Genomic DNA, 25,305 nt, shown 5'->3' on the forward strand with positions numbered 1-25,305 from the left:
TGCTATATCTTTCTTCTAGTTTATTTAGAAATCTGCTTGCGTATGCTACGGGCTTCCATATGTTTTCGTGTTTTTGTTCTAGACAGGCTCCGAGTCCTTTTTTGCTTGCGTCGCAACGGACTCGTGTTTGTTTGTTTGTGTCAAAATGTTTGTTTTCGGTAATGCTTTGAATTTGAGCTTTTATTTTATTGAACGCCTCTGTATGGGTGTCGTTCCAAGCGAGTTTGTTTTAAGATTTTGTGTTTGCCTTTGATAGAAGTGGGCGAAGAGGTTCGGATATATGTGCGAGGTTGGGTAGGAACTTTATAAGATGATGTATACAACCCATAAATGATCTTGGTTGTTTTAGGGTTTTTGGTTCTTCTAGTTTTAATATTGCCTCGCATTTCGGTTTTGTTGGGGTTACTCCATTTGGAGTTAATTTAAACCCTAGCCATACTATGTCTCCTTTCGCGAATTCGCATTTTTGTAAATTTATCGCTAGGTTTTCGTCATTTAGTTTATTCAGTATTTTATCAAGTTCGTTTTCGTGTTCCTTAAGGTTTCCCTTGGTTACGACGAGTATATCGTCTAGAAATGCAAATTTTGTTGTAACATTTTGTAATGTTTTGTCTATTGTTTTTCGAAATTTTGCCGGCATATCTGTAAGTCCATAGAATCCGTTGATAAATCAGTATGTACCTGTTGCTCGGCCTCCTAGTATATTAAAATTACAATGTTTTTGTATATTTTCGTCCAGTGGGATTTGACTATATGCATACTTTAGATCAATTTTTGAGAAGAAGTATTTTCCGGGTAGGTTTCTACGTTCGGAGATATAGACTGCCAATGAGTCTATTAAGTGGTCAATGCTTTGCATTTGATATTTGTTTTTGTGGATGGCGTCGTTTAGTTTTTTCGAATCTAGGGCTATTTTGACGCTTTTATCTTTTTTCACTGTGATTACCACAGGGCTTATGAATAGGTCATCTGGGCATTTTTCTAATTTTATTATTTGTCCATCGTCAATTAATTTCTTCAGCTCGAGTTCCATTTTGTCCAATAGGTGAAGTGGGATTCTTCGACCTTTGTGTTGAGATGGAGTATTGTTTTTTCTGGACAGTGATTTGGCAATATGGTTCTTTGATCGACCTAATCTTGTACATAAAAGTGGATATTTTTTGAATATCCACTTAATAATGTTTTTCTCTGTTTGAATATTTAGAATAGTGTGAACTTGCTTACCGTGAGGTTTCTCTGCTTTCAGTGTAATTCCAAGTTTGGCCAGTACATCTCGTCCCATGATGTTGTTCGTTTTGTTGTCAACGACTAGTATCTTGCAGTTTTTGGCGTTCCAGGATCCAGATTTTAACTCCATGGGGAGTACTTTTTTGATTGCTAAGTCGTTGTTGTTAAAGCATTGGTATTTTGTTTCCTCGTTATACGGATGTATTACTGCATTGTCGATTTCGTTTGAAATTTCTAATGCTTTTTGTGTGTTAATAAACGATCAAGGGGAACCTGTGTCTGCTAGCCACTGGATTTTTTCTGCTTTTGTAGTTGTTTCGACCCAGAACTCCACGTTTGTATTCTTGTTTATTTGATCGTTCTTTTGCGGGTTAAACTCCGTTGGGCGGATTAGATTTATGTTCGCCCAGTCTTCGTGGAGTTCTTTGATGTAGAGAGCCGCTTCTCCGTCTACACTTTCTTCTGTTGAGTCTTCTTTGCTGTTTTCGTTTTTCACATGTCTGACTCTTCTTGTTTGGGGCGTTGCATACTGGCCTGGTGTTGTTAGTTGTGGTTTGCGTGGTGTTCTTCTTTCTGGCATTTTCGCTGTGCATCATTAGGCGAAGTGTCATACTTTTTTGCAAATATTACACTGCGTGTTTTTTGCTGGACATATTTGTAAATGTGCCATACTGAAAGGGTTACCACATTTTCTGCATGGAGTTATTTTTTGATTTTGTACATTTTGATTTTGTACGTATAAATTGTTTCTTTGTTTGTTCTGTCTTACCTACGATACTGTGTTCCAGTTGGAATGTGCTTTTTGTATCTCTTATTGATTGGCTAGTCCTCTCTCCCTGTTGACGGCGAAGTTGAGGACTTGTTGAGCCGTTCTTACTTCCGATAACAACTCCATTTGGAAGTTGGAATTTTGCATGTTCGATATGAACAAGTCTTTGACGAGATCCTCTTCGAGGTGTTCTAACTTTGCGTGTGATCCGCGTTCACGGAGTCTACTATAAAGTATCTCTAGACATTCGTTATTCTGTTGGAGGGCTCGAAAGAACTGGAATCTGTCAAAGGTTAGGTTCCTAGGTCGAGTAAATGTTAACAACAGCTCATGTACCAACTCGTTGGTTGTACAGCGCTCTATCCTTGTATGTGGATTTCGATGGTGGTAGGTTCTGCAACCCTCTGTGCCCAACGAAAGGTAGATAAGACTTTTCACCTTTAGGTCTGCTTCGTCCCAAGGAGTGCGATCTATCATAGGTCCCTTGCACTCTATTTGCTTACATTCGTTCTCCCAGTCTACCTTCCTTTTTTAATTTCTTTGCTCCCTTTGGCGTTCTTCATCTTCTGTTTCGCCTTCAAATGGGTCTTCGTAGGTTGGTAGCGTAGGGTAGAACAATTCTGCTCTTGTTGGCTTTAGTCTTAGTAGTTTGTCTACTACCAGATTGTCTCTGGCCATGATGGCCATTTTGAGGGTATCGAACCAGGTGCTCCATTCGGAGGGTGGGTTCGCGCCTGATTCCCAGAAAACCGGTGTTTTTAGGGGTGTTTTAGGCGTTGCTGACTGCGCCCTGTGATCCGGTAGTTCAGTCTCTGATGCTGAAGCTCCGTATGGAGTATACTATGTAGTCACGCATTGCGTATTTTGTAATTGATCTCCACGTGGAGTAAGGTTAATGCTTACTCTTGATCTATCTCTAATTCCCGGTGATCGTGTCTCCGGGGAGATTTGTTCTGTAGATGAATATGAAATTTCTATTTTGGAATCTATGTTAGTTGTGAACAACTATGCTATGTAGGCTTATTGAATATCTAGGTAAAAAGACTTCACGCTTAATACTTCAATTGTCTGGCCACGAACACGACCGTTTCTTAGCGTGTCTATTTTTGTCTGCAACAACTTTATAGCGTGACTCATTGTCACTATGCGTAACCTGTCTGGCAGGCGTTGAAATGAACAAAAACAACTCTTTCTCCAGAGTTTATAAATTAATACTTTTAACACTTGGTTTCGATACTACTAAGTAGTCTCTGTATGTCATTATTATTATTATTATTATTATTATTATTATTATTATTATTATTATTATTATTTTTATTATTATTATTATTATTATTATTATAATTATTATTATTATTATTATTATTATTATTATTATTATTATTATTATTATTATTATTATTATTATTATTATTAGTATTATTATTATTAATATTATTATTATTATTATTATTTTTATTATTATTATTATTATTATTATTATTATTATCATTATTATTATTATTATTATTATTATTATTATTATTATTATTATTGTTGCGGCTGCTCAAGAATCTCAGCGGAACCGATATATCAAAGCCTGGTTCTCGAGTTTTACGCCGGCCCGGTTCTTAACTGGGTTCGATTGACTAATGATCTTGCAGAAATAATTAGTCGCTCGGACATATTAATGGATTGTAACTTTAGTTTTGTTGATTGAAGTTAAGAAAATCCTTAGTGATAGTCTATGTTCAATCTCGTGCTGAAGTTTGTAAGGCTTCAGCCAGTAACTTTTTTTGTTGCTTACTTTTCGTTAAGTAAGCTCAACTAACTTAAAACTCGCAAGATCTTAAGATCTAATAAAACTTAGCAAAAAGGCTAAAGTTGTTAAAGAATCAAATTTTAGTCAATCTGAGAGCCAACTGCTCTTTGTAACAGTTTCTAATGGTTCTAAACACAATTCGGTTTCACTATTCAAACAATTAGGTTAAAGTAAATAATCAAATATTTATCATTTATAACATCATTGCTACTTGTTTCTGATTGGTTAATCAAGAAAATGATTTAGGTCATTGTTCACATAGCAAATGTCAAATTACTGCAATATTTACTTTTGTTGACCTAAGCATGAATGGTTATTACGTTGCTGTAAATGCCTCAAATATACGGTATTTAACCTCTAACGATCACCTAAATATCATAAAATAAACAAATTAGGAAATTTAACAATAAATAACTAAATATCGAAAAATGCCAATTGTGCACCATTTAAGTGCTAATAGCCAAACTTGTGGGTCTGATGCAATAAAGTTTGTTGGGTCCATGAGTTACTTAGAGGTAACCCTAACCGCCTGATGTGACCTCGGGTTGCTCGGGTTTTGCTATCCAAAAAAGGGGGCTACAGATTTTCGGTCCCAACTTGTAAAAATTTTCAGTTTTGACCATTTATGAGTTTTGACAAAATTCAAGTTTTTTTTCATTTTAAAAAGTTATTTCTTGCTGTCTGATGGCTTTTGTAGCTGATTTTAAGTGGCGCCAACATCGCGGGCCCTGTTTTCGATCTCGGAAACCCCATCGTAGAATACTGGCGCTAACTGCACGACTGGCCGGTTTAGTTCTCCATGTGCCATTTTGACTCTTGCTGATCTCACAACTCCGTCGTTGCCAGTGAAGATCTCAATGATTCGTCCAAATTTGTACTCACAGCGTTTCACAGAGTCATCTACTAGCCATACTAACTCGCCTTCTTTCAGGTTTCGCACATGTTCTTTTGACCACTTCGATCTATGGTTCCATTGTGGAAGATATTCACGAATCCCTCTTTTCCAGATCATGTCGGCATATGCTTGAGCCGTTTTCAAAGATTTTTTCAGGTCGTGGTAGCGCTCACTGGATGGCATGAAAGGTGCACTCGCGTTCTCTTGTCCAAGCAAGAAATGATTTGGTGTGAGCGCTGTCAAGTCTTCAGGGTCGTCACTTACTGCTGTCAGGGGTCTTGCATTGAGTGTTTGTTCCACAAGACACATTGTTGTGCTGAATACCTCGTCGGTGAGCCTTCGGTTGTCCAAGATTGCAATCATGACCTTCTTGCAACTTTGAACTAGTCTTTCCCAGATTTCACCAAAGTGAGGAGCTCCGGGAGGATTGAATTTCCAAACAATCTTTTTCCGTGCTAAATCACTCTGAAACTTATCTTGGTCCCACTCGTTCTTGAATGCTTTCAGCTCATTGGCTGTACCAACGAAGTTCGTTCCGTTTTCACTGATGATGGTACTTGGGTAGCCACGTCTTGCGATGAATCTTGTCACAGCAGCTAGACATGACTCGGTGTCTAATGACTGTGTGACTTCGATGTGTACTGCTCTCGTTGTCAGACAAGTGAGGAGGCAGCACCATCTCTTCAAGGTACGTCGTAGAATTTCCACTTCAAAGGGGCCAAAGTAGTCGACTCCGGTATGTGTGAATGAGAACACATGTTCATCAAGCCGTTCTCTGGATAGATCTGCCATCGGTGGGTGAATTGGGTTTGCATTTCTGTGTCTCCATTTGATACAACTCGACCTGATTTTTTTAAAGCATTTCCTAGTCCATGGTCCAGTACTGTTGTTGAAGCGTGTTTCTCACATATTCTGTGTCCTCATGTAGGTTGTCCCGATGTGCTTTCTCCAGCAGAAGTTGTACAACTGGATGTTTTGCTGTCAATAGTATTGGGTGTTTGGCATTGTAATTGAGGTTTGAATTCTTCAGTCGGCCTTCACCCTAATAGTTCCATCTTCCTATATGAAGGGTGACAATTTGGCGATGTTTAATGTTTTGGAGATTTCTCTGCTCTTTGCTATCGACTTCGAAACATTCGGGAAGCTTTCGTTTTGAACAAATCGAAACAGTATTTGCTCTGCTTGATGAATTTCGTCTGCTTTGAGGTTACACTCTGCTTCGTCTTGAACCTCATGCAGTAGGCAATGAAGTTTCTAATTCGTTTGAAGGTACTGTTTCGTCTCCAGTCAAATAGTTGGCCTAGTTTCTTTTCTGTGGCTACAGTACTGGTAGCTTGCTCAGTTTCAACTTCGTTCACTTGACAGCATTGCTCTGGCCACTTTTCTTCATCTACCCGGAGCCATGCCGGCCCGTTTAACCATACGGAGTCCTTAAGGCCTTCGATGGACATTCCTTGGGTTCCTATGTCGGCAGGGTTTTCGACACCTTTGACGTCTTTCCATTGATCCATCGATGAGTTTTCCAGTATCTCCGCTGCTCTGTTTAGTCTGAGCACCAATCACTTTACAGTTTTGAGTGTTCTGCCGACAACTCTTTGTCCCATGCTTGTCCAATTGCTGCCCAAGTGCTTTTGAGTAGAAATCGCATTCGTATGGTAAAGGGTGAACATATTCCAAGCGGGTCGAACACTGCTGAGACAAAGGATAGGACAAAATCTCTGAGTTATTTCTGCCGGAACTTCTTGCTCAGTTCCACGACAGACAATGATACTGTCTGTGTCCACATTCCAGTTGAGTCCTAGGATTGAAGATGATTGTGGTTCTGCTTCAAAAGTTTTCACAATTTCGTTGATCTGTCTGCCTCTGGGATCTGTGTCTTAACTTCGTCGTCACTTGTTATCCATTTCGTCAAATTGAATCCATCTTTGATGAGGATGTCTCTGACTTTCTGGTAAATTTCGATTGCTCTTTGAGGGGTTCTGACTGACTTTAGGAATTCGTCCATGTAGAAATTTTGCTGAACCGTTCTGACGAGACTGTCGTCGCTGACTGCATTATCTTTCACCACTTGGTGCAAGGTGTAATTTGCACAAGTCGGCAAACTCTTCTCCCCAACAACATGTCGTGTGTACCCATAGACTTCTATTCTCCGCTTTGGATCTTCTCTCCAGAGAAATCGTAAACATCGGCTGTCATCATTGGGACAGCGACTTGAAGAAACATTGCTTCTATGTCGGCTGATAAAGCTATTTGGTGTTCTCGGAAGCGAAAAATGATTCCGATCAGACTCTGTAGCAGGTCTGTTTCAGACAAAAATTTGTCGTTCAGGGCTACATTTTGGTGTTTTGTTACTGCGGTAAATACCATTGCAGTTTGTCTTTGGTTTTATTCAGTTCAGCTTGATCAACTTTCCGAATGTATCCAGCGTTGACATCCGTGTCAATGGTTTCCTGATAGCGTTTTCGTAGCGTCTCGTCTTTCTGTAGGCGTCGTTCTAGGGACTTGAGCTGCTCCATTGCAGAGAAGAAGTTGTTTGGCAACTTCACTTCTTCCTCTCGCCACAGAAGTCCAACTTCGTATCTTTCACCGTTGAATCGGTTCATTTGTTCCAACGTCTTGATTGCTCGTTGTTCGTCTTTTCCATGACCTGTGACATCGCAGTTTGAAGCGTAGGACTCGATATCCCACCAATTACTCAACTGGTTTGATAGTTTATCATCTGGAACTGATGTTGGTTTTGTGGCAAGAGTTGCTGCCTGCTTCGCTTAAGGTCGAGCCGATCTTTGATTTCACTGCCCATGGTGCAGCTTTGTCCTCTGACTTCTTGAATTCGAAAGGGTGACGAATGTCGTAACAGTCTTGTCCAAGAGTCACCCGAACATAGTTTAGATTGTATTTCTGATTTGGCAAGTTCCTCAGATGTGGGTAATGGTCTTTCAACTCTTGCAGCTCTACAATCTGGTCTCCCAATTTCAATTTTTCGTGTACGTAGAATTGCACTGTTGTCACTGGTCGAGACTTCTCATGGGCTGACACAGCTATCGGCACTATTTCAGTCTTTACATGCTGTGATCCATGGATCCCTGCTACTGATAGAGATGCTTTTCGGCCTTGGAGTTGGAGTTTTGACACCACTGATTTGTCCACAAATGAGATTGAGGAACTCAAATCACACATTGCTAGTACATTTAGGCTTAAGTCTATGTTTGTCAGCTTGATTCGCACCACTCGGAGTCCTGCTTTGGTGATGTTAGTTGCTACTGCCGTTGTAGCATCTGAGACATTCTTTGTAGTTTACCTCTTCGGTAGGTCGCTGTGCAAAACCCTGTTGTGTCGCTTTCCACAACTGGGTACATTGCATGTCCTGCTTTTGCAGCCCTTCGACATGTGACCTGATCTCAAACAATTGAAACACTGTCGGAATTTCTGGACTTGCTCTCGTCGTTCATTTACTTTCATCGATTTGAAATTTTCACAAGTCCAAACGGGGTGTTGTCCGTCTTTGAAGGGACATTCTAAATTCTTGGGTTCGCTTGACTCTTCAGCGTTTCAAGCAAAGGTACTCGTCTTCGGTTTATGACGCCTTTGAAATTTGTTTCTGTCAAACGACGAGTTGGTCTGCGCTAACAAGTTCTCATGAATTACAGTTTTGGAGGAAAGGCTCTCTTTGAAAATAATCAGATTGCCTCTCAGTAGTCGACGATCTTGCATATACTGCAACCACTGTTCTCTCAGTTGCGGAGAAAGTTTTCTCGCTGTTGAACTTAGCCCTGCTTCGGCTTCTAGGTCTGATGTGTATCCAAGTTGAGTCAAGGTGTTCACCTCATTTGTAACCACATTTGCAAACTTGACAATGCTCGTGGAATCGTCGTGCCGAATTGGAGGATGAGTATTTATTTTCTTGCATTGAGCATTGACTATGACATCTGATCTGCCAAACTGCTCACAGAGTATATCCCAAGCATGATAGTATGATTGTGAGCTGAATCCCATTCCCGATAGTGCTGCTTTTGCTTGACCCGTGAGACTGGTCTTCAGGTGTTGCATCTTTTCCGTATCGCTGATTGGCTTTTGATGAACAACAACATCAAAAAGACCTGACATTTCTGGCCATTCCAGGGGGTCTTCTGAAAACTCAGTCAGTTTCAGTTTTGGCAAGCCACTGGCATCACTGCTTGGTACTGATTAGTAAATGACTTGGGGAGTCGTTTGATTCATTGTGCTTCTGTTTCTGCTCTCGGCAGACCTGTTTCGAAGGTTGTTACTGGGAATCTAACTCATGTCTCTGCCTTGAACTGCTGACATTCCCTGCTGCTGAAACGTCGTCCTTGTCAACGGCGGCGCTTGTGGGTCCGTTATTCTAATTGGTTTACGGATTTCTGGTATCTTGAGAATGCTCGGTTCAGTCAGTTGCGTTGAGAAAAGTCCTTCAACCGGTTGGAACAGCGGGGTAGTTTTCGGGTAGGTGCTGAAACGTTTGTCAACTCTGTCCTGTGTGACTTTCGTTGGAGGTCAGATAACGACATTTGGAAATAGTGGCCGTCTAGGGACAGACTGTTGAGCCACTGATTCTGGCCACCCGGCTGTTTTTTCATGATTGCGTCTTGATCCAACACTTTATATCTCATCTGTCACTGATCCGGATGCTCTTAGGCTTCCTTTGGTCAGCTCAAGTTTCAGACGTCTTTGTTGTTTGTCGGCCTCTGCTTTTTTTATTTCGTTTACAAGGGCTCACTCATGCTGTTGGAGACGCAGTTTGTCTTCTTTTTGTTGCATCTTTAGACGTAACTCCTCTTCTTGTTGCTGTTGTTGCTGTTGTAAACGTAACTCTCTTTGCTGCTAATGTAGTTGTTGCTGTTGTAATCGTAAATCTTCTTGCTGGCACCAAAATTCTATATCGTCCCGCTCCTGCTCTAACTCCAACTCCCGCTCTCGCAGCCGCTGCTCTGTTTTTCTGTTAGCTCTCAGGTTTTTAAGCTCCATTTCTTTGATCTGTCGCCTTCTCGTTGATCGCGATTTAGTGATACGGGTTGTTTTCTGCTTCCTTGTGTAGCAGAATGTCTGGAAGAGACCTCGACGTTCTCCTCAGCGTTTTCTAGTGTTCCATTTCCAGTATCAATTACAGTTTCATTTGGGTCTTTGTCAACAGCCGATGTGGATGACACTAATGATTTTTGATTTCCACAATCCTTGCTGAGCCTGTACTGCTTGATCAGGTCTCGATAGTAACTTCTAGCATTACTGAAATTCGCAAACCCTTGGGGACAAGCTTCTGTCTTCATCATTTGAAGAAATTCTGCGAAAAATTCATCTAGCTTTCCTAATAACCGTTCCGTCTGATTACACAGTATCTGTTTTTCGGAGTCACTTGAATTTTCTGCCTTCAAGTTCTTTTCGAGTTTCAACAATTCGTTCTCGATTGGAACAGAATCTTCCAATAATTTGTACACTCACGAGGTATCTTTCCGGCAAAACTTTTGTCAACTACCCGACGCAAAACATTACTCTTTTTTCTCACATGCGCTTTTTGTCATTGTCAAAGTTTTCAAAATAATTTGGTTTAATAGTAACCTCTGCTGTTGTTGGTTGTCTTCAAAGTTGTCGTACGTCTCGAAAAAACATCGATAAGCATCTTCGGCCGTCATTGTTTTGTTTTGTTTTGTGTCAGGTAGCCTTCTAGCTCGTCGAGGTTTCTGGAGAAGGACTTGAGTAGGTCAGCTTGCTCTTTCTCTAACGTCTTGAGTTGACCACTCGCCTTCCAATCAGCTGTCTTCCAGTTGGGTATTTTGCTGGCCATCTTTGCTGGTTGTGTTTTGGTCCACCAGGTCGATTCGAAGATTCGTTGCTGTTCGTATCACTGCTGTTTTTGTTGTCCGGATCGGCGGACCAAATGTTGCGGCTGCTCAAGAATTTCAGCGGAACCGATATATCAGAGCCTGGTTCTCGAGTTTTACGCCTTGCTGGTTCTTCACTGGGTTCGATTGACTAATGATCTTGCAGAAATAATTAGTCGCTCGGACATATTAATGGATTGTAACTTTAGTTTTGTTGATTGAAGTTAAGAAAATCCTTAGTGATAGTCTATGTTCAATCTCGTGCTGAAGTTTGTAAGGCTTCAGCCAGTAACTATTTTTGTTGCTTACTTTTCGTTAAGTAAGCTCAACTAACTTAAAACTCGCAAGATCTTAAGATCTAATAAAACTTAGCAAAAAGGCTAAAGTTGTTAAAGAATCAAATTTTAGTCAATCTGAGAGCCAACTGCTCTTTGTAACAGTTTCTAATGGTTCTAAATACCTTTCGGTTTCACCATTCAAACAATTAGGTTAAAGTAAATAATCAAATCTTTATCAATTATAACATCATTGCTACTTGTTTCTGATTGGTTAATCAAGAAAATGATTTAGGTCATTGTTTACATAGCAAATGTCAAATTACTGCAATATTTATTTTTGTTGACATAAGCACGGAGAGTTATTACGTGATTGTAAATGCCTCGACTGTACGGTATTTGACCCTTAATGATCACCTAAATATCATAAAATAAACAACTTAAGAAATTTAACAATAAATAACAAAATAACAAAAAATGCCAATTTTGCACCATTTAAGTGTTAATAGCCACTCTTGTGGGTCTGATGCAATAAAGTTTGTTGGGTCCATGAGTTGCTTAGAGGTAACCCTAACCGTCTGATGTAACCTCGGGTTGCTCAGGTTTTGCTATCCAAAATAGGGGGGTGTACAGATTTTTGGTCCCAACTTGTAGTTCCAAGTTTTTTTCAGTTTCAAAAGTTATTTCTTGCTCTCTGATGGCTTTTAAAGCTGATTTGAAGTGGCGCCAACAATTATTATTATTATTATTATTATATTATTATTATTTTTATTATTCTTATTATTATTATTATTATTATTATTATTATTATTATTATTATTATTATTATTATTATTATTATTATTATTATTATTATTATTATTATTATTATTTTTATTATTATGGCTTTGTGACAATTTCACGGGGAGTATAAGTCCCGGATTTATAATATAGAATTAGCACGACAGTTCTGGCACAGTCACAAAAAGATCCAACTACAGAAATTTTTTCTCAGCCAAGTTTTCATTGAAAAGTTTCCACAATAATTCCAGAAGTCTTCCTTTCAAGTTAAAGTTGTCGAAGAAGTTTATTTTCTTTTTGGAGCATATTCACCCAAAAGTACTATACCAGAGTTTGAGTCTCTGTGCTTCGTATCGAATATCTGGCAGTATAACACTAGATCTTCTTCCGGCCCATTGAATAACATAATAATTGCGCAAGTCGAAATCGTACTTTCCTGACACTATGCTGCTAAAAAGTAGAAGATCTTTTAAGACTTTAGATTAGAATGGTGGCAGTATGTTGCTTTGAAAAATAGCTTCTTTGTAACAATTTCTATTTGTCATCCATCTCATGACCTTTTTAATAAACCGCTCTAAAATTTGAAACTCGTTTCGCTTTAGCTAATAGAATTCAGATGCAAACCTTAATATCGGGCTTATAATAGCTCTATATAAGTGAACCTTTTTTGTCACGGAAATTCGGCAGCTGGTGTTCCTTTGAATGATATAAAACGCCTTCATTGCTTTCGCTATTCGATTCCGCTCATTTTCTATCCAGTTTAGGGTGTCGACTATAGTTTGCCAAGATTTGTAACGAAACTCTTCTCCGGGATCACATTATTTATTTTAGAGAGAGTAAAACCTCCTCGAGACGTCTCCCGAATGCAAATAGTGTAAAAGAGCACTTTATAACATTGAAAGGGAGGCAGTTGTGGACACTCCAATTGTGGAGATTGTTAAGGTCAACTTGAAGCTTGCCTGTCATTTTTGGAGCAATGAATTAGTTTTAAATCATCTGCAAACAAGAGTGCAAGAGACGAAAAGACTACATTTGGCAGGTCGTTAATGTAGATCAAAAAAATGATAGGTCCCAGAACAGAGACTTGAGAAACTCCGCAAGAGACCAGACGTTTCTCAGATTGGTAGCCGTCAACATTAACGCTTTGTGTTCTGCCAGTCAGATAATCTTTAATAAGTAAATAAAGACTTCGTGGTATATTCATGCTGGATAACTCCTTCATCAAAACTGAGTGCTTTATTTTGTCAAAGGCCTTAGAGAAATCAAACGGCAGCTGGAAACAGAACTTTTCTGATGCACTAAGTTTTTCAAAGATATTGGACAAACTCAAGAAGAACTCTACTATTACAGACCTCCGCGGTACAAAACCCAATTGAGAGGATGTAATGCTGTTCATCAAATGTTCTGAGAAAAAATTCAAGACTAACTTCTCAAACACTTTGGATAAGATGTTGAGCAGTTTGACAGGTCTAAAATTTTTCACTTCACTTTTATTACCATCTTTGAAGATTGGTGTGACCAAACCATGCTTCCAAGAACCGGGAACATTGTGTAACCTTCCAATATTGTTGAACAGACTTTTAATCGATTTGGATACAGTTTTCGCAGTTTTCTTAAGCAGAAATGGGGGAATGCCATATGCGCCTCTACTTTTTTGACATCCAGCATTTCGAGTTCTTTGGCGATCTTCTTCTCGGTAAAGTTTATTTTCTGCCCACCAGCTTTGAGAAGAGATGAAGCATTAATCCGTTCATAACGTTCATCAGTAACTATATACATCAGTATACAATTCTGGTTTTTCTTTGCAGTTTTCTGCAACGGAATTCCAGTCAAGATGTACAACTTTTGGTGAAAATTCCTCTTTTTGAAAATTTTTCAATTATTTGAACATTCATCTGCTTGAAATCAGTTCTTCTTCGTATTCTTGTTGGTCTCTTTCTTGCAGGTTAGCACAATGTTTTTTCTAGTTCCATTAGTTGGTTGACTAGGTAGGAAGAGAAATTCACGCAACCTTTCGATTTACGTCTGAGTGTCCTGAAATTGTTTAATTTGTGCGATGTTTCAGATGATACCCAGGGATGAAGTTCTTTTCTCCGTCAAGATCTTCTAGGCTTAGTTTTTTCTATCAGAGGAAAGATCCATTCGTACCACAAATCTGTGTTTTTTTTCTATATTGCTGTAATAGTAGCGGTCAAAGCGATTGTTCGCAATGAGCTCATTTAGGTAATCAAAATCACAATTGCAATAGCTATAATATACTTATTGTTTCTTTTGAGACTATCTTGAGGTACCAGTTATTTCGATTTGTATCGGAACATGGTCAGAGTAGTCATTTAAATTGTCTAATCTATTGATTGAAGTAATCAAACCTTCATAATTGGCTAGGACTAGGTCTAAAGAAGATGAATTGATGGAATTCAAACCAATACATTGCTTGAAATTAGCGTCGATAAGTTTGTTTACAAAACAGTCCTCATAAGCATCATTTGATTGATATATGTCCCAATCTGTCCCCGTTCAGTTAAAATCACTAGCGAAGAAATTTTTTTGATTAGCGAAAACTGTTAGAAGGCAAAAAACAGCATCAATGTCGTTTTGTTGAGATCTATAGAGGCTTCCATTTGGTAGGTTATAAAAAAGAATTATAAGGCTGGGTCAGGTTGGTTCAGTTTAAATATAAATATACCAGGGGTTCCTGAATTGCCTCTGAAAGATGGCGAATAGCTACTTCAGTAAAACTGACGTTGTTTGATATTGCTATCCCACATCCTCTGTGCTTAAATTTGTCGTTCTTTGACTTTCTATCAGCCCTAATTACATTATATTGAGATAGGAGCAGTTCTGAGCTCTGGATGTTGCTTGTAAGCCATGTTTTGGTTAGTAGTGACAAATTAAATGAGTGTTTCCAGACAATATCAACTAGTATAAGTCGCTTTTATAGGTTAAGTAAGCTTCTAACATTTAATAGGAGCAGCTTTAGCAGGCCTCTCAGTCAGAAGCCGTCATTTTCCGATTATGGCTGAGGTATGTATTTTCTTTTCCTACGCTGGCTTTCAAGTCTTGAGGCTGGTCCCCTAATGGAATACATGTAGCGCTCTGTACTTTGGCCGTCCTTTTCGCGTGCTTCAGATAGCTTCAATTTTATGAAGTCTCTCGTTTTTTTATAGTAGTCATGGGAGACACCTATTCCTCTGTAGGAAGTATCTGCAATTTTCAATTTCGTATGGGTTTAGAAGATTTCTTCTTCTTTCTTGGTTTTGTTTCTCAGGGCAATTTTCAGAGGTCTATTTCTTCTGATTAGATCTATTGGCGAGGGAGGTTTGCCCAACCTTATGGCTTCCAGTATTTCAGGCACTTTGCAGTTTAGTCCGCTTATACAAAAATCGGAGGAAAGCTCGATGTCGTTTTTTTTTGTTTTTCTCTCTGGACTATTTTTTCTGCTTTCTGGCACTATAAAAAGTACGATGTTTTGTTCCCGATTTTCAATCTCAAATTTTCCTTCGCTTACTGTTTTAGAGTTTCTCGCATTATGTTTTAAAAATTTGTAGTTTGGTAAGTTGGTTTAGCCAATGCTGGCTTCTCTTGTTTCTCAATTAGCTTATTCAAATTTGCCTCGAAGTTAATCTGAAGATGTTTAAATTTGATCTCAATCTTTTTTTTCAATTGTTTTCCGCAGACCCTGTTTTGTAGCACTATCTCCATCATTTTTTTCTCAACTTCTGTTGCTTTTGAATGAATCTCAAAGTTTTGATCAGTTCCTTTCAATTTGCTTTTTGCACATTCTTGACAATTTTTGCATAACCAAATTAAAGCACTTTGATTTGTTAGCCAACTTAAATTACTGGCAGCTATACCAAAACACATTCCTGAATGATACCATGTGCCACACGCAAAACGCGAAAGACATGAGTCCTTACATTCGCTTTTATACTCTCTGCATGGATAATTGATAGATTGATTTCTAGAGCGTGTACCTTCAGGCATTGTCGCAAGTACAAATGCCCAAACCTCACCTCCCCACCAAAAAAGGATCTAGAAGGCTCAGTATGAACACAGATTACTTACTTAAGATGCCTGCTGTTTCTTTTTCTGTCGTTGCTTTTTTGAGGCCTTGTTCTTCATGAGTTTCTTCCTAAACTTCTTGAATTGCGTTGGACCAAAACTGTCTAGTTCAGCTTTTTTCTTCCAAAAAAACAGACGAGCTTTCGATTTGACTGACGGATGGAGTTGGCTTAAATCTTAAATTAACGTGGCGTTCTTTCTATTTCGGTGTGATATGAGCTGCTTGAATGCTTCGATAACTACGATCCCTGTTGATTTCAGCTGGCTGAGAGCCTGAGGAGCTCCAAAACGTTGAATATATACAATGGCTTTGATAAGGGTATTTTTTTGAATTGACAAAAAATTCTGATATGGGACAGGGTTCTGTTTTCTTTTGAGGTGTTAGGGTATTATTGATAACGTCGTGCCCAATCATTTATTTTTTCGTTCTTTCAAGGGCCCCTCCTGTGTCTAGGTAGGATTGCAAACTTTGTGTTGATTGGGTTTCTTGTATTGAAGCTCAAACAACCAAGATCAGAGAAGCTTCCGAATAGTGGCCGCCTCTGTTGATATGGGAATCCTTGAATCGTATTTCTCAGCGAACTTGCACCAATGATATAAACCATTTCATAAACATACAAAGCCGGCTACTGAAATCCTCTCTGATAGGAGGCTACCCAATTCCAGTTGTCCGGACTTTCAATCAAGTCACTGAAACTATTTAATAAGTTTCAAATTAAACTTCTATATTTAGTCCCATAAAGTTGCAACGCTATCGAACGTTTCAAAGGTCAAAGTTCAATTTTAAAACGTGCAGTTATTTATCACAATGCTGTCAATTTGCATGCCCCGAGCTTTTCGAACTTTGGCTTGCGTTGTAGCTTTATGGGACTTACTATAGTCTGCCCCATAAAGTTGAAATAAGCGGGATCTTTTCCGTTTGTGCCCCCCAGTACGTTATGCTCCCCCCAGTGACAGAGCACGTGTCATTACATAGTAAATCATTATGTAAAAATATTGCACGTGCGTCTGGGGGTTGCAAATAATATGCACCCACTAAGCTGGGGGGGCACAAACGGAAAAGATCCAATAAGCGAACGTTCGAAAAACACCAAAAATGTGCAATTGAGCGTCAATGTGCTCATTTGCATGCATGCCAACGTTTTCTCTATTTAGATTTCATTCATCAATTTGTCTACATATTTTAAATTTGTACTTTGACCTTTGGACTGCAACCTGTGGCTCTTTAAACGTTCGCTTATTTCAACTTTGTGGGACACGCTATATATTCATCAATTTTTTCAACGTGTTCTAAATTTGAACTTTGACCTTTGGAATCTGTCCAGTGGCTTTTGAAACTTTCGCTTATTTCAACTTTATGGGACACGCTATAGAAATCGCAAAAATTCATGGTACTGTTTGGTTTTCAGTCTGTAACCTATGATCAGAGAATATAAACTTGTTGTTCTTGGAAGCGGTGGCGTTGGGAAAAGTGCTTTGGTAAAGCTGATTGACTTAATTTTTGTTTTCCATACCAAATTGAGTTAGTTATCAGAAGTTTTTTTCAGACCGTGCAGTTCGTCCAGGGTATCTTTGTTGAGAGATATGATCCTACAATAGAAGACAGCTACCGGAAGGTCCGTATAAGTTAAACTTTGTGGATATTTTTGGTAGCCTTCTCACCCGTCCTCTCTAGCCTACCAGTGTTTGTCCTTGCTGCTAGCATTTAAATGTATCAGTATAATTAAAGAGGAAAAGAGGGGTCTGTAGAAAAGATCATTTTGTGTTTACTTATAATTTCAAATGATAAAGGTTCATATTTTTAGAGTGTCGACGTCGATGGAACAATGTATATGCTTGAAATTTTAGACACCGCAGGAACTGTAAGTTCTGTTTCATTCTTCGATGGAAAATGCTCCTCTTGGTTTTTCTGATGTTGATAATTGCTTCAGGAGCAGTTTACCGCGATGCGTGACCTGTATGTGAAGAATGGAGAGGGTTTTCTTTTAGTTTATTCCATCGTCAATCAGGCGTCTTTCAATGAACTGCAGGACATTTTCGACCACGTTAGAAGAGTCAAAGACTCACATGAGGTGAGTAGGTAATTTTTATGCAATTAATTGCTCCGTAAATTCAGTGATGCCCAGAATGAGGGCGAAGTTTTGACAGACAATTCTTTGCTAGGTTGGGTTAAAACATAAGTAGCTCATATCTCGTGCTTTTGCTAATCTTTTGCCCTCTGAAAGATTATTAGTTTTCAGTGTGCTCTGAAAGAGTATGCTGACTGGAGACGCACCTGTAAGATCATTGAAACTGTAGGTTTTGACGGTTCAAGACGCATTTGCCAACAGTGTTTTTAACGCAACTTTTTGTGCTTTAATTAATGTTGAATATCTCAAGACAGGTCAATTTATATTCGGTATAGTACTTGACCATTAATGTAATAAATAGGAATCTTGAAAGAAAATGACATTACTATGTTTAACGATTACTTGAAAGCAGAGAATCAATTGATTTAATTAATTGCTTGCTGGCTGTTATTGAAATTGTGATTCTGTCGATCACTGTTAAAATGACTTCTTAAATAGCCGCTGTTTAACTATGCTGATTAGTTGACGTCGAGTTGACCGATGAATTAAAAGCTGTGTCCTCTTTGTATTTTTCAGCCTCTGTAATGCTCATGTTGACAACTTGACATTTGGCTTTGTCTCACGCAGTCTTCAACATGCTGGCTTTCTTTGCATTTAATGCATTCGAACGATCTCTTTCATGATTTACATAGAATGTGAGAATGTCATCATAGCAGGGTGAGCAGAGTTTGTGGAGCTTATTTGAAAAGCTTTGATAACTCAAGTATGGTTGTCATGTTCTCCTTGTGTTAGTCTGGGGCTAGCCTCAAAGGTACGAGGGGTGGATGGTAGCATGATGGTTGATTCGAATGTCTTTTATTCCTTTTTCCAATCCACCTTGTTATTTCTTATTTCTTTAGTTGTTTCATATCCATGAAAGGCCACAGGCGTCTATTGCGGCTATTTTCCGGCAATTTGCCGGCTATGCTTTTTCAGACCGACCTTGGGTCGAAAGTTTAAAGATTTATGCTCATCGAGACGGAATTCAGAGTGTCTCGTTGAAAACATTGAATTTGTTGCGAAATCACAGATCAGCAACTATGTCTTTGAAACCAATTCGAATAACATAACTGGGATTGGTTCCAAAGACATAGTTGCTCTTTCAACGGAGTATGTTTGGCCATCAAGTAGCTCTTCGAATTCAGCATTATGTCTCTGGGTTAATGCTAGATACCTTGATGTGATCGTGATCAAATAGTCTTCCAAAAGGAGAAGTTCAACCATTCGATGCATCTGTGACTTTGTCCAAGTTGAGAGGCTAAAAAGTGTTAGAATTCCCTTATTCTGTTGAGTCTTAGTTGTATCGGCGAGCACAGCTGAAACGTATGACTTGTTTTTGTCTGGCTTAAAACAGTTGGTCTTATCACCGCCTTGTGTAAAATTGTAAGGACTCTGGTGCTCTTTTCGCGTTGAGATTTTTGAGCATATTGAATCTTGTGAATATTTGGTTTTAAATGTTGTTGATGTGGTCGTCCCAGCATTGCCTATCATGGGAAGGTTCGCTGCATTGTGCAGCTCTTCTGACGATGTCCATCTAGGTAGATCTGATGCTACTCTGATGGCTTTGTTGTGTTGTAGTTGAAATCTCATGATACTGTGTTTAGGGGCATTCGCCCATGCCGGCGAAGCGTACTCCATAATTGGGTGTATCGTTGCTCTGTATAACATTAGAAGGCACTTGGAGTTCACACCTTTCGCTTTCAGCATCATGAGGCCATTTATTCTCGCAAACATCTTGTTTTCAATTTTCTTGATCTGCGCTGCCCAAGTTAGGTTATCGTTCAACTCAACTCCGAGAAGAGTAGTCGTCTTTGATGGATTTAGCATTACTTCTTGCAGTTTGAGTTGGTGGTTTTTGTCTCTGTTTCTGGTCAATAACATGAAATTTGTTTTCTCGGGATTGATTTTGATTTTCCAAAAGTTGCACCACTTGTCCAACGAGACAAGAGCCTTCTGTAGCTTGAAAGTAGCCGCCTTACAGTTTCTGCTACTCGTTTATATTGCAATACCATGTGCATATTGGGAGACTTTTGCATTGGAGACTTCTGGACTGCTGACATAAATATTGAGTGTTGGGCTGATTACGCTGCCTTGTGGTACTCCTGCACTTGGTTTGAAGCTGTTGGCAACATCCTGTTGGTGGATTACAGTCAGCTCACCGCTCTTTGTAGACATAGGGTTAATGTTCGTGTCCTGGAGATTAAAATCTACTACCACTATGCATTTTGTATTGTGCCTGACCAAGTCACTTGCTTCGATCTCATTGCCGGGTGAAAAGTATATTAGAGTAATGTCAACATCAGCTTCTGTGAGTCTTATTTCCAGCTTTTCGTTGGTTTTAGAGTTGTTTTTGACAAATTTGTGGTCAAACAGTCTGTAGTTCAGTCCCTCTCTTATATATATGGCTGAGCCATGTATATTGTCGTTAATGATTGCAGCTAAGATAAAATTTCGCAGATGAGGAGGCTGCTTCGTCTTTGTCTCGTTAAAACAGGCTACATGAATGCCCTTGTCTGATAAAATTGATTCTATAACTCTGAGCTTTGGTCTCAAACCTTTGACGTTCAGTTGAGCTACTTTAGGGCTTGCCATGATGAGTTGAAGTGCGTTGGCTTGCGAATTGATGCTTGAATTCTCTAATCTTCGCATCGTATTTGACTTGACTGTAGTTTTGGCCAGAGAAAACATTGAGAGCCTGGAGGATGTTTATCTTTTGCTTTGGGGAATCGAAGAAGCATTGTATCATGGCTGCAATAATTGTCATACTATTATGTTCTCTTTGCTCAGCGAGATCGATCTTGTTGTTTAGTTCTGCTGCTTTGTTTTCGAGTATTTGGACCCTTTCAGTGAGGTTGCTTTCTATTTTCTCGAGTCTTGTCGATGTTGCTGAGGACTTCTTAAATCTTGTTCAGAGAGTTTTGCGAACTAGACTGTGCCTTGTTCTTCACTGCATCAGCATAGTTGCTAGCTCTTGCTTCTTAGTACTTAGCGCAGCCTCGATAATTTGCGGAGTGGCTCTCTCCGCATTTGGAGCATCTGGCACTTTCTGGAACTACTTCACATTCTCTTATAACTTGCTCTCCACCACAACGTCTACATTTGAGATTGTTCGGGCAGTCTTTGGCCTTATGTTCGTATTGTAGGCATTTGAAGCATTGTACTACAGAGGTTTCAAGTCTCGATCTCTCACATCTCTTTCTCTGGTTGAAAATTGTAACTCGAGTATCAGCAGCATTTCTGGCAGTTTTCTCTTTGTTAGTGAATACTCTTATGAGTCTCGTAGGCTGGTTGGTCGCACGACTTGTTATTCGATGGAGTTGTTGTCTAAGAAGCTCGGGTTGGAAGTTTGTAGTATAAAAGCTCGAGTTGAAAGTTTGTACAGAGTTCTCGTCTTTGTGCAGGGTTCGTCTTTGTACAGAGTTAGAAACTTGGTCTTTGTACAGTTAAAAGGGGCTCGAAGTTGTTCAAAGATTGAGAGCGAGAGATGCGATGTTCAGTGTCCCCAACTCAGGAGCTTCTCGGTTTCAGGCTGGACGAGCTGAGTGCTGAGGTGCTTCTCTTATCTTCACCCATTATGTGGGCAGAGTTGTCTTCTTGCACCCTCTTCGTCTGGGATCGCGGCGTCTTGCACGTTCTTCGTCTCGCGACATCTAGCACATTCTTAGCTTGTCCTCGCGACGTCTTGCTCGGTCCCCCTCTCACTGAGAGTGAAACTAGCAGCTTACCGGCTATTTATAGACTGTAGTGCTAGCCTCAAGTCTTCGGCTCAGGACAGTCAAGACCGGGCTTCCTTTGCCTCCAACTAGTCTGTGTTCGAGGGAATTCTTCTTGGAGCGGTTACACCAGGGTCTTGCAGGTCGACCTAGCGTTGAGATTTTTGAGCATATTGATTCTTGTGAATATTTGGTTTTAAATGTTGTTGATGTGGTCGTCCCAGCATTGCCTATCATGGGAAGGTTCGCTGCATTGTGCAGCTCTTCTGACGATGTCCATCTAGGTAGATCTGATGCTACTCTGATGGCTTTGTTGTGTTGTAGTTGAAATCTCATGATACTGTGTTTAGAGGCATTCGCCCATGCCGGCGAAGCGTACTCCATAATTGGGCGTATCGTTGCTCTGTATAACATTAGAAGGCACTTGGAGTTCACACTTTTCGCTTTCGGCATCATGAGGCCATTTATTCTCGCAAACATCTTGTTTTCAATTTTCTCGATCTGCGCTGCCCAAGTTAGGTTATCGTTCAACTCAACTCCGAGAAAAGTAATCGTCTTTGATGGATTTAGCATTACTTCTTGCAGTTTGAGTTGGTGGTTTTTGTCTTTGTTTCTGGTCAATAACATGAAATTTGTTTTCTCGGGATTGATTTTGATTTTCCAAAAGTTGCACCACTTGTCCAACGAGACAAGAGCCTTCTGTAGCTTGAAAGTAGCCGCATTACAGTTTCTGCTACTCGTTTATATTGCAATACCATGTGCATATTGGGAGACTTTTGCATTGGAGACTTCTGGACTGCTGACATAAATATTGAGGAGGCTGCTTCGTCTTTGTCTCGTTAAAACAGGCTACATGAATGCCCTTGTCTGATAAAATTGATTCTATAACTCTTGAGCTTTGGTCTCAAACCTTTGACGTTCAGTTGAGCTACTTTAGGGCTTGCCATGATGAGTTGAAGTGCGTTGGCTTGCGAATTGATGCTTGAATTCTCTAATCTTCGCATCGTATTTGACTTGACTGTAGTTTTGGCCAGAGAAAACATTGAGAGCCTGGAGGATGTTTATCTTTTGCTTTGGGGAATCGAAGAAGCATTGTATCATGGCTGCAATAATTGTCATACTATTATGTTCTCTTTGCTCAGCGAGATCGATCTTGTTGTTTAGTTCTGCTGCTTTGTTTTCGAGTATTTGGACCCTTTCAGTGAGGTTGCTTTCTATTTTCTCGAGTCTTGTCGATGTTGCTGAGGACTTCTTAAATCTTGTTCAGAGAGTTTTGCGAACTAGACTGTGCCTTGCTCTTCACTGCATCAGCATAATTGCTAGCTCTTGCTTCTTAGTACTTAGCGCGGCCTCGATAATTTGCGGAGTGGCTCTCTCCGCATTTGGAGCATCTGGCACTTTCTGGAACTACTTCACATTCTCTTATAACTTGCTCTCCACCACAACGTCTACATTTGAGATTGTTCGGGCAGTCTTTGGCCTTATGTTCGTATTGGAGTCATTTGAAGCATTGTACTACAGAGGTTTCAAGTCTCGATCTCTCACATCTCTTTCTCTGGTTGAAAATTGTAACTCTAGTAGCAGCAGCATTTCTGGCAGTTTTCTCTTTAGTGAATACTCTTATGAGTCTCGTAGGCTGGTTGGTCGCACGACTTGTTATTCGATGGAGTTGTTGTCTAAGAAGCTCGGGTTGGAAGTTTGTAGTATAAAAGCTCGAGTTGAAAGTTTGTACAGAGTTCTCGTCTTTGTGCAGGGTTCGTCTTTGTACAGAGTTAGAAACTTGGTCTTTGTACAGTTAAAAGGGGCTCGAAGTTGTTCAAAGATTGAGAGCGAGAGATGGGGTGTTCAGTGTCCCCAACTCAGGAGCTTCTCGGTTTCAGGCTGGACGAGCTGAGTGCTGAGGTGCTTCTCTTATCTTCACCCATTATGTGGGCAGAGTTGTCTTCTTGCACCCTCTTCGTCTGGGATCGCGGCGTCTTGCACGTTCTTCGTCTCGCGACATCTAGCACTTTCTTAGCTTGTCCTCGCGACGTCTTGCTCGGTCCCCCTCTCACTGAGAGTGAAACTAGCAGCTTACCGGCTATTTATAGACTGTAGTGCTAGCCTCAAGTCTTCGGCTCAGGACAGTCAAGACGGGGCTTCCTTTGCCTCCAACTAGTCTGTGTTCGAGGGAATTCTTCTTGGAGCGGTTACACCAGGGAGCTTGCAGGTCGACTTAGCTAGCTCGAGCTTCCTGAAAAGGATGCTCGGGGGGCGAGTGTTGCGTTCGTGAGAGTACGCCAACCCTTTGGTGTCTAAACCTGGGCTTGTGCTCTCGGCGGAACCGAATTGCAGGTGGTACCGCCAACACTAACTTATAGCACCAAGTACTCTTGACTCAATGCGAGCTAGCTCAGGAGTAAATCTATGTTGGCCGAGATGTCCCGCGTAGACTCAGCCTCTACTCCCGCGTAGTGTAGATTGGCAGCGCATTCCTGGCAGGGGCCTTTGGAAGGGGGGATAGCGCACAACTAAAGCCAACATTGAGAACCTGGAGGATGTTTGTTTTTTGCTTTGGGGAATCGAAGAAGCATTATCATGGCTGCAATAATTGTCATACTATTATGTTCTCTTTGCTCAGCGAAATCGATCTTGTTGTTTGGTTCTGCTGCTTCGTTTTCGAGTATTTGGACCCTTTCAGTGAGGTTGCTTTCTATTTTCTCGAGTATTGTCGATGTTGCTGAGGACTTCTTAAATCTTGTTCAGAGAGTTTTGCGAACTAGACTGTGCCTTGCTCTTCACTGCATCAGCATAGTTGCTAGCTCTTGCTTCTTAGTACTTAGCGCAGCCTCGATAATTTGCGGAGTGGCTCTCTCCGCAGTTGAAGCATCTGGCACTTTCTCGAACTACTTCACATTCTCTTATAACTTGCTCTCCACCACAACATCTACAATTAAGATTGTTTGGGCAGTCTTTGGCCTTATGTTCGTGTTGGAGGCATTTGAAACATTGTACTACCGAGGGTCTTATGAGTCTCGTAGGCTGGTTGGTCGCACGACCTGTTATTCGATGGAGTTGTTGTCTAAGAAGCTCGGGTTGGAAGTTTGTAGTATAAAACCTCGAGTTGAAAGTTTGTACAGAGTTCTCGTCTTTGTGCAGGGTTCGTCTTTGTACAGAGTTAGAAACTTGGTCTTTGTACAGTTAAAAGGGGCTCGAAGTTGTTCAAAGATTGAGAGCGAGAGATGCGATGTTCAGTGTCCCCAACTCAGGAGCTTCTCGGTTTCAGGCTGGACTAGCTAAGTGCTGAGGTGCTTCTCTTATATTCACCCACTATGTGGGCAGAGTTGTCTTCTTGCACCCTCTTCGTCTGGGATCGCGGCGTCTTGCACGCTCTTCGTCTCGCGACATCTAGCACTTTCTTAGCTCCTCCTCGCGACGTCTTGCTCGGTCCCCCTCTCACTGAGAGTGAAACTAGCAGCTTACCGCCTATTTTTAGACTGTAGTGCTAGCCTCAAGTCTTAGGCTCAGGACGGTCAAGACCGGGCTTCCTTTGCCTCCAACTAGACTGTGTTCGAGGGAATTCTTCTTTGAGCGGTTACACCAGGGAGCTTGCAGGTCGACTGAGCTAGCTCGAGCTTCCTGAAAAGGATGCTCGGGGGGCGAGTGTTGCGTTCGTGAGAGTACGCCAACTCTTTGGTGTCTAAACCTGGGCTTGTGCTATCGGCGGAAACGAATTGCAAGTGGTACCGTCAACACTAACTTATAGCACCAAGTACTCTTGACTCAATGCGAGCTAGCTCAGGAGTAAATCTATGGTGGCCGAGATGTCCCGCGTAGACTCAGCCTCTACTCCCGCGTAGTG

General features: G+C 40.5%; 3 protein-coding genes across 4 annotated transcripts in view; 1 reads left to right on the forward strand and 2 right to left on the reverse strand.

Moving 5' to 3' along the window:
• The window catches only part of LOC142354325 (ras-related protein Rap1-like), a 519,643-nt gene that overhangs the window by 483,961 nt on the left and 10,377 nt on the right, over nucleotides 1–25,305 (forward strand). Inside the window, exons 2-5 of the mRNA XM_075406594.1 lie at nucleotides 17,051–17,122; nucleotides 17,191–17,259; nucleotides 17,449–17,505; nucleotides 17,575–17,715. Coding sequence (XP_075262709.1) covers nucleotides 17,063–17,122; nucleotides 17,191–17,259; nucleotides 17,449–17,505; nucleotides 17,575–17,715 — 327 coding nt within the window. The 5' untranslated portion in view covers nucleotides 17,051–17,062. The remainder of the gene's footprint in view (nucleotides 1–17,050; nucleotides 17,123–17,190; nucleotides 17,260–17,448; nucleotides 17,506–17,574; nucleotides 17,716–25,305) is intronic.
• Nucleotides 1–25,305, reverse strand: part of LOC142354324 (uncharacterized) — a 498,674-nt gene that overhangs the window by 99,667 nt on the left and 373,702 nt on the right. The window lies entirely within an intron of this gene.
• The window catches only part of LOC142354323 (nicotinamidase-like), a 496,312-nt gene that overhangs the window by 97,311 nt on the left and 373,696 nt on the right, over nucleotides 1–25,305 (reverse strand). Inside the window, exon 1 of one of the 2 annotated variants that reach the window (XM_075406590.1) lies at nucleotides 16,340–16,354. The exons of the other annotated variant lie outside the window; for it this stretch is intronic. The gene's annotated coding sequence lies outside the window, so the exon portion shown is untranslated. Of the gene's footprint in view, nucleotides 1–16,339; nucleotides 16,355–25,305 lie in introns of those variants that run through there. 2 annotated transcript variants of the gene reach the window in all.

Source organism: Convolutriloba macropyga, chromosome 15, assembly GCF_964194025.1.
Source record: "Convolutriloba macropyga chromosome 15, txConMacr16.3, whole genome shotgun sequence".
NCBI lineage: Eukaryota > Metazoa > Xenacoelomorpha > Acoela > Convolutidae > Convolutriloba > Convolutriloba macropyga.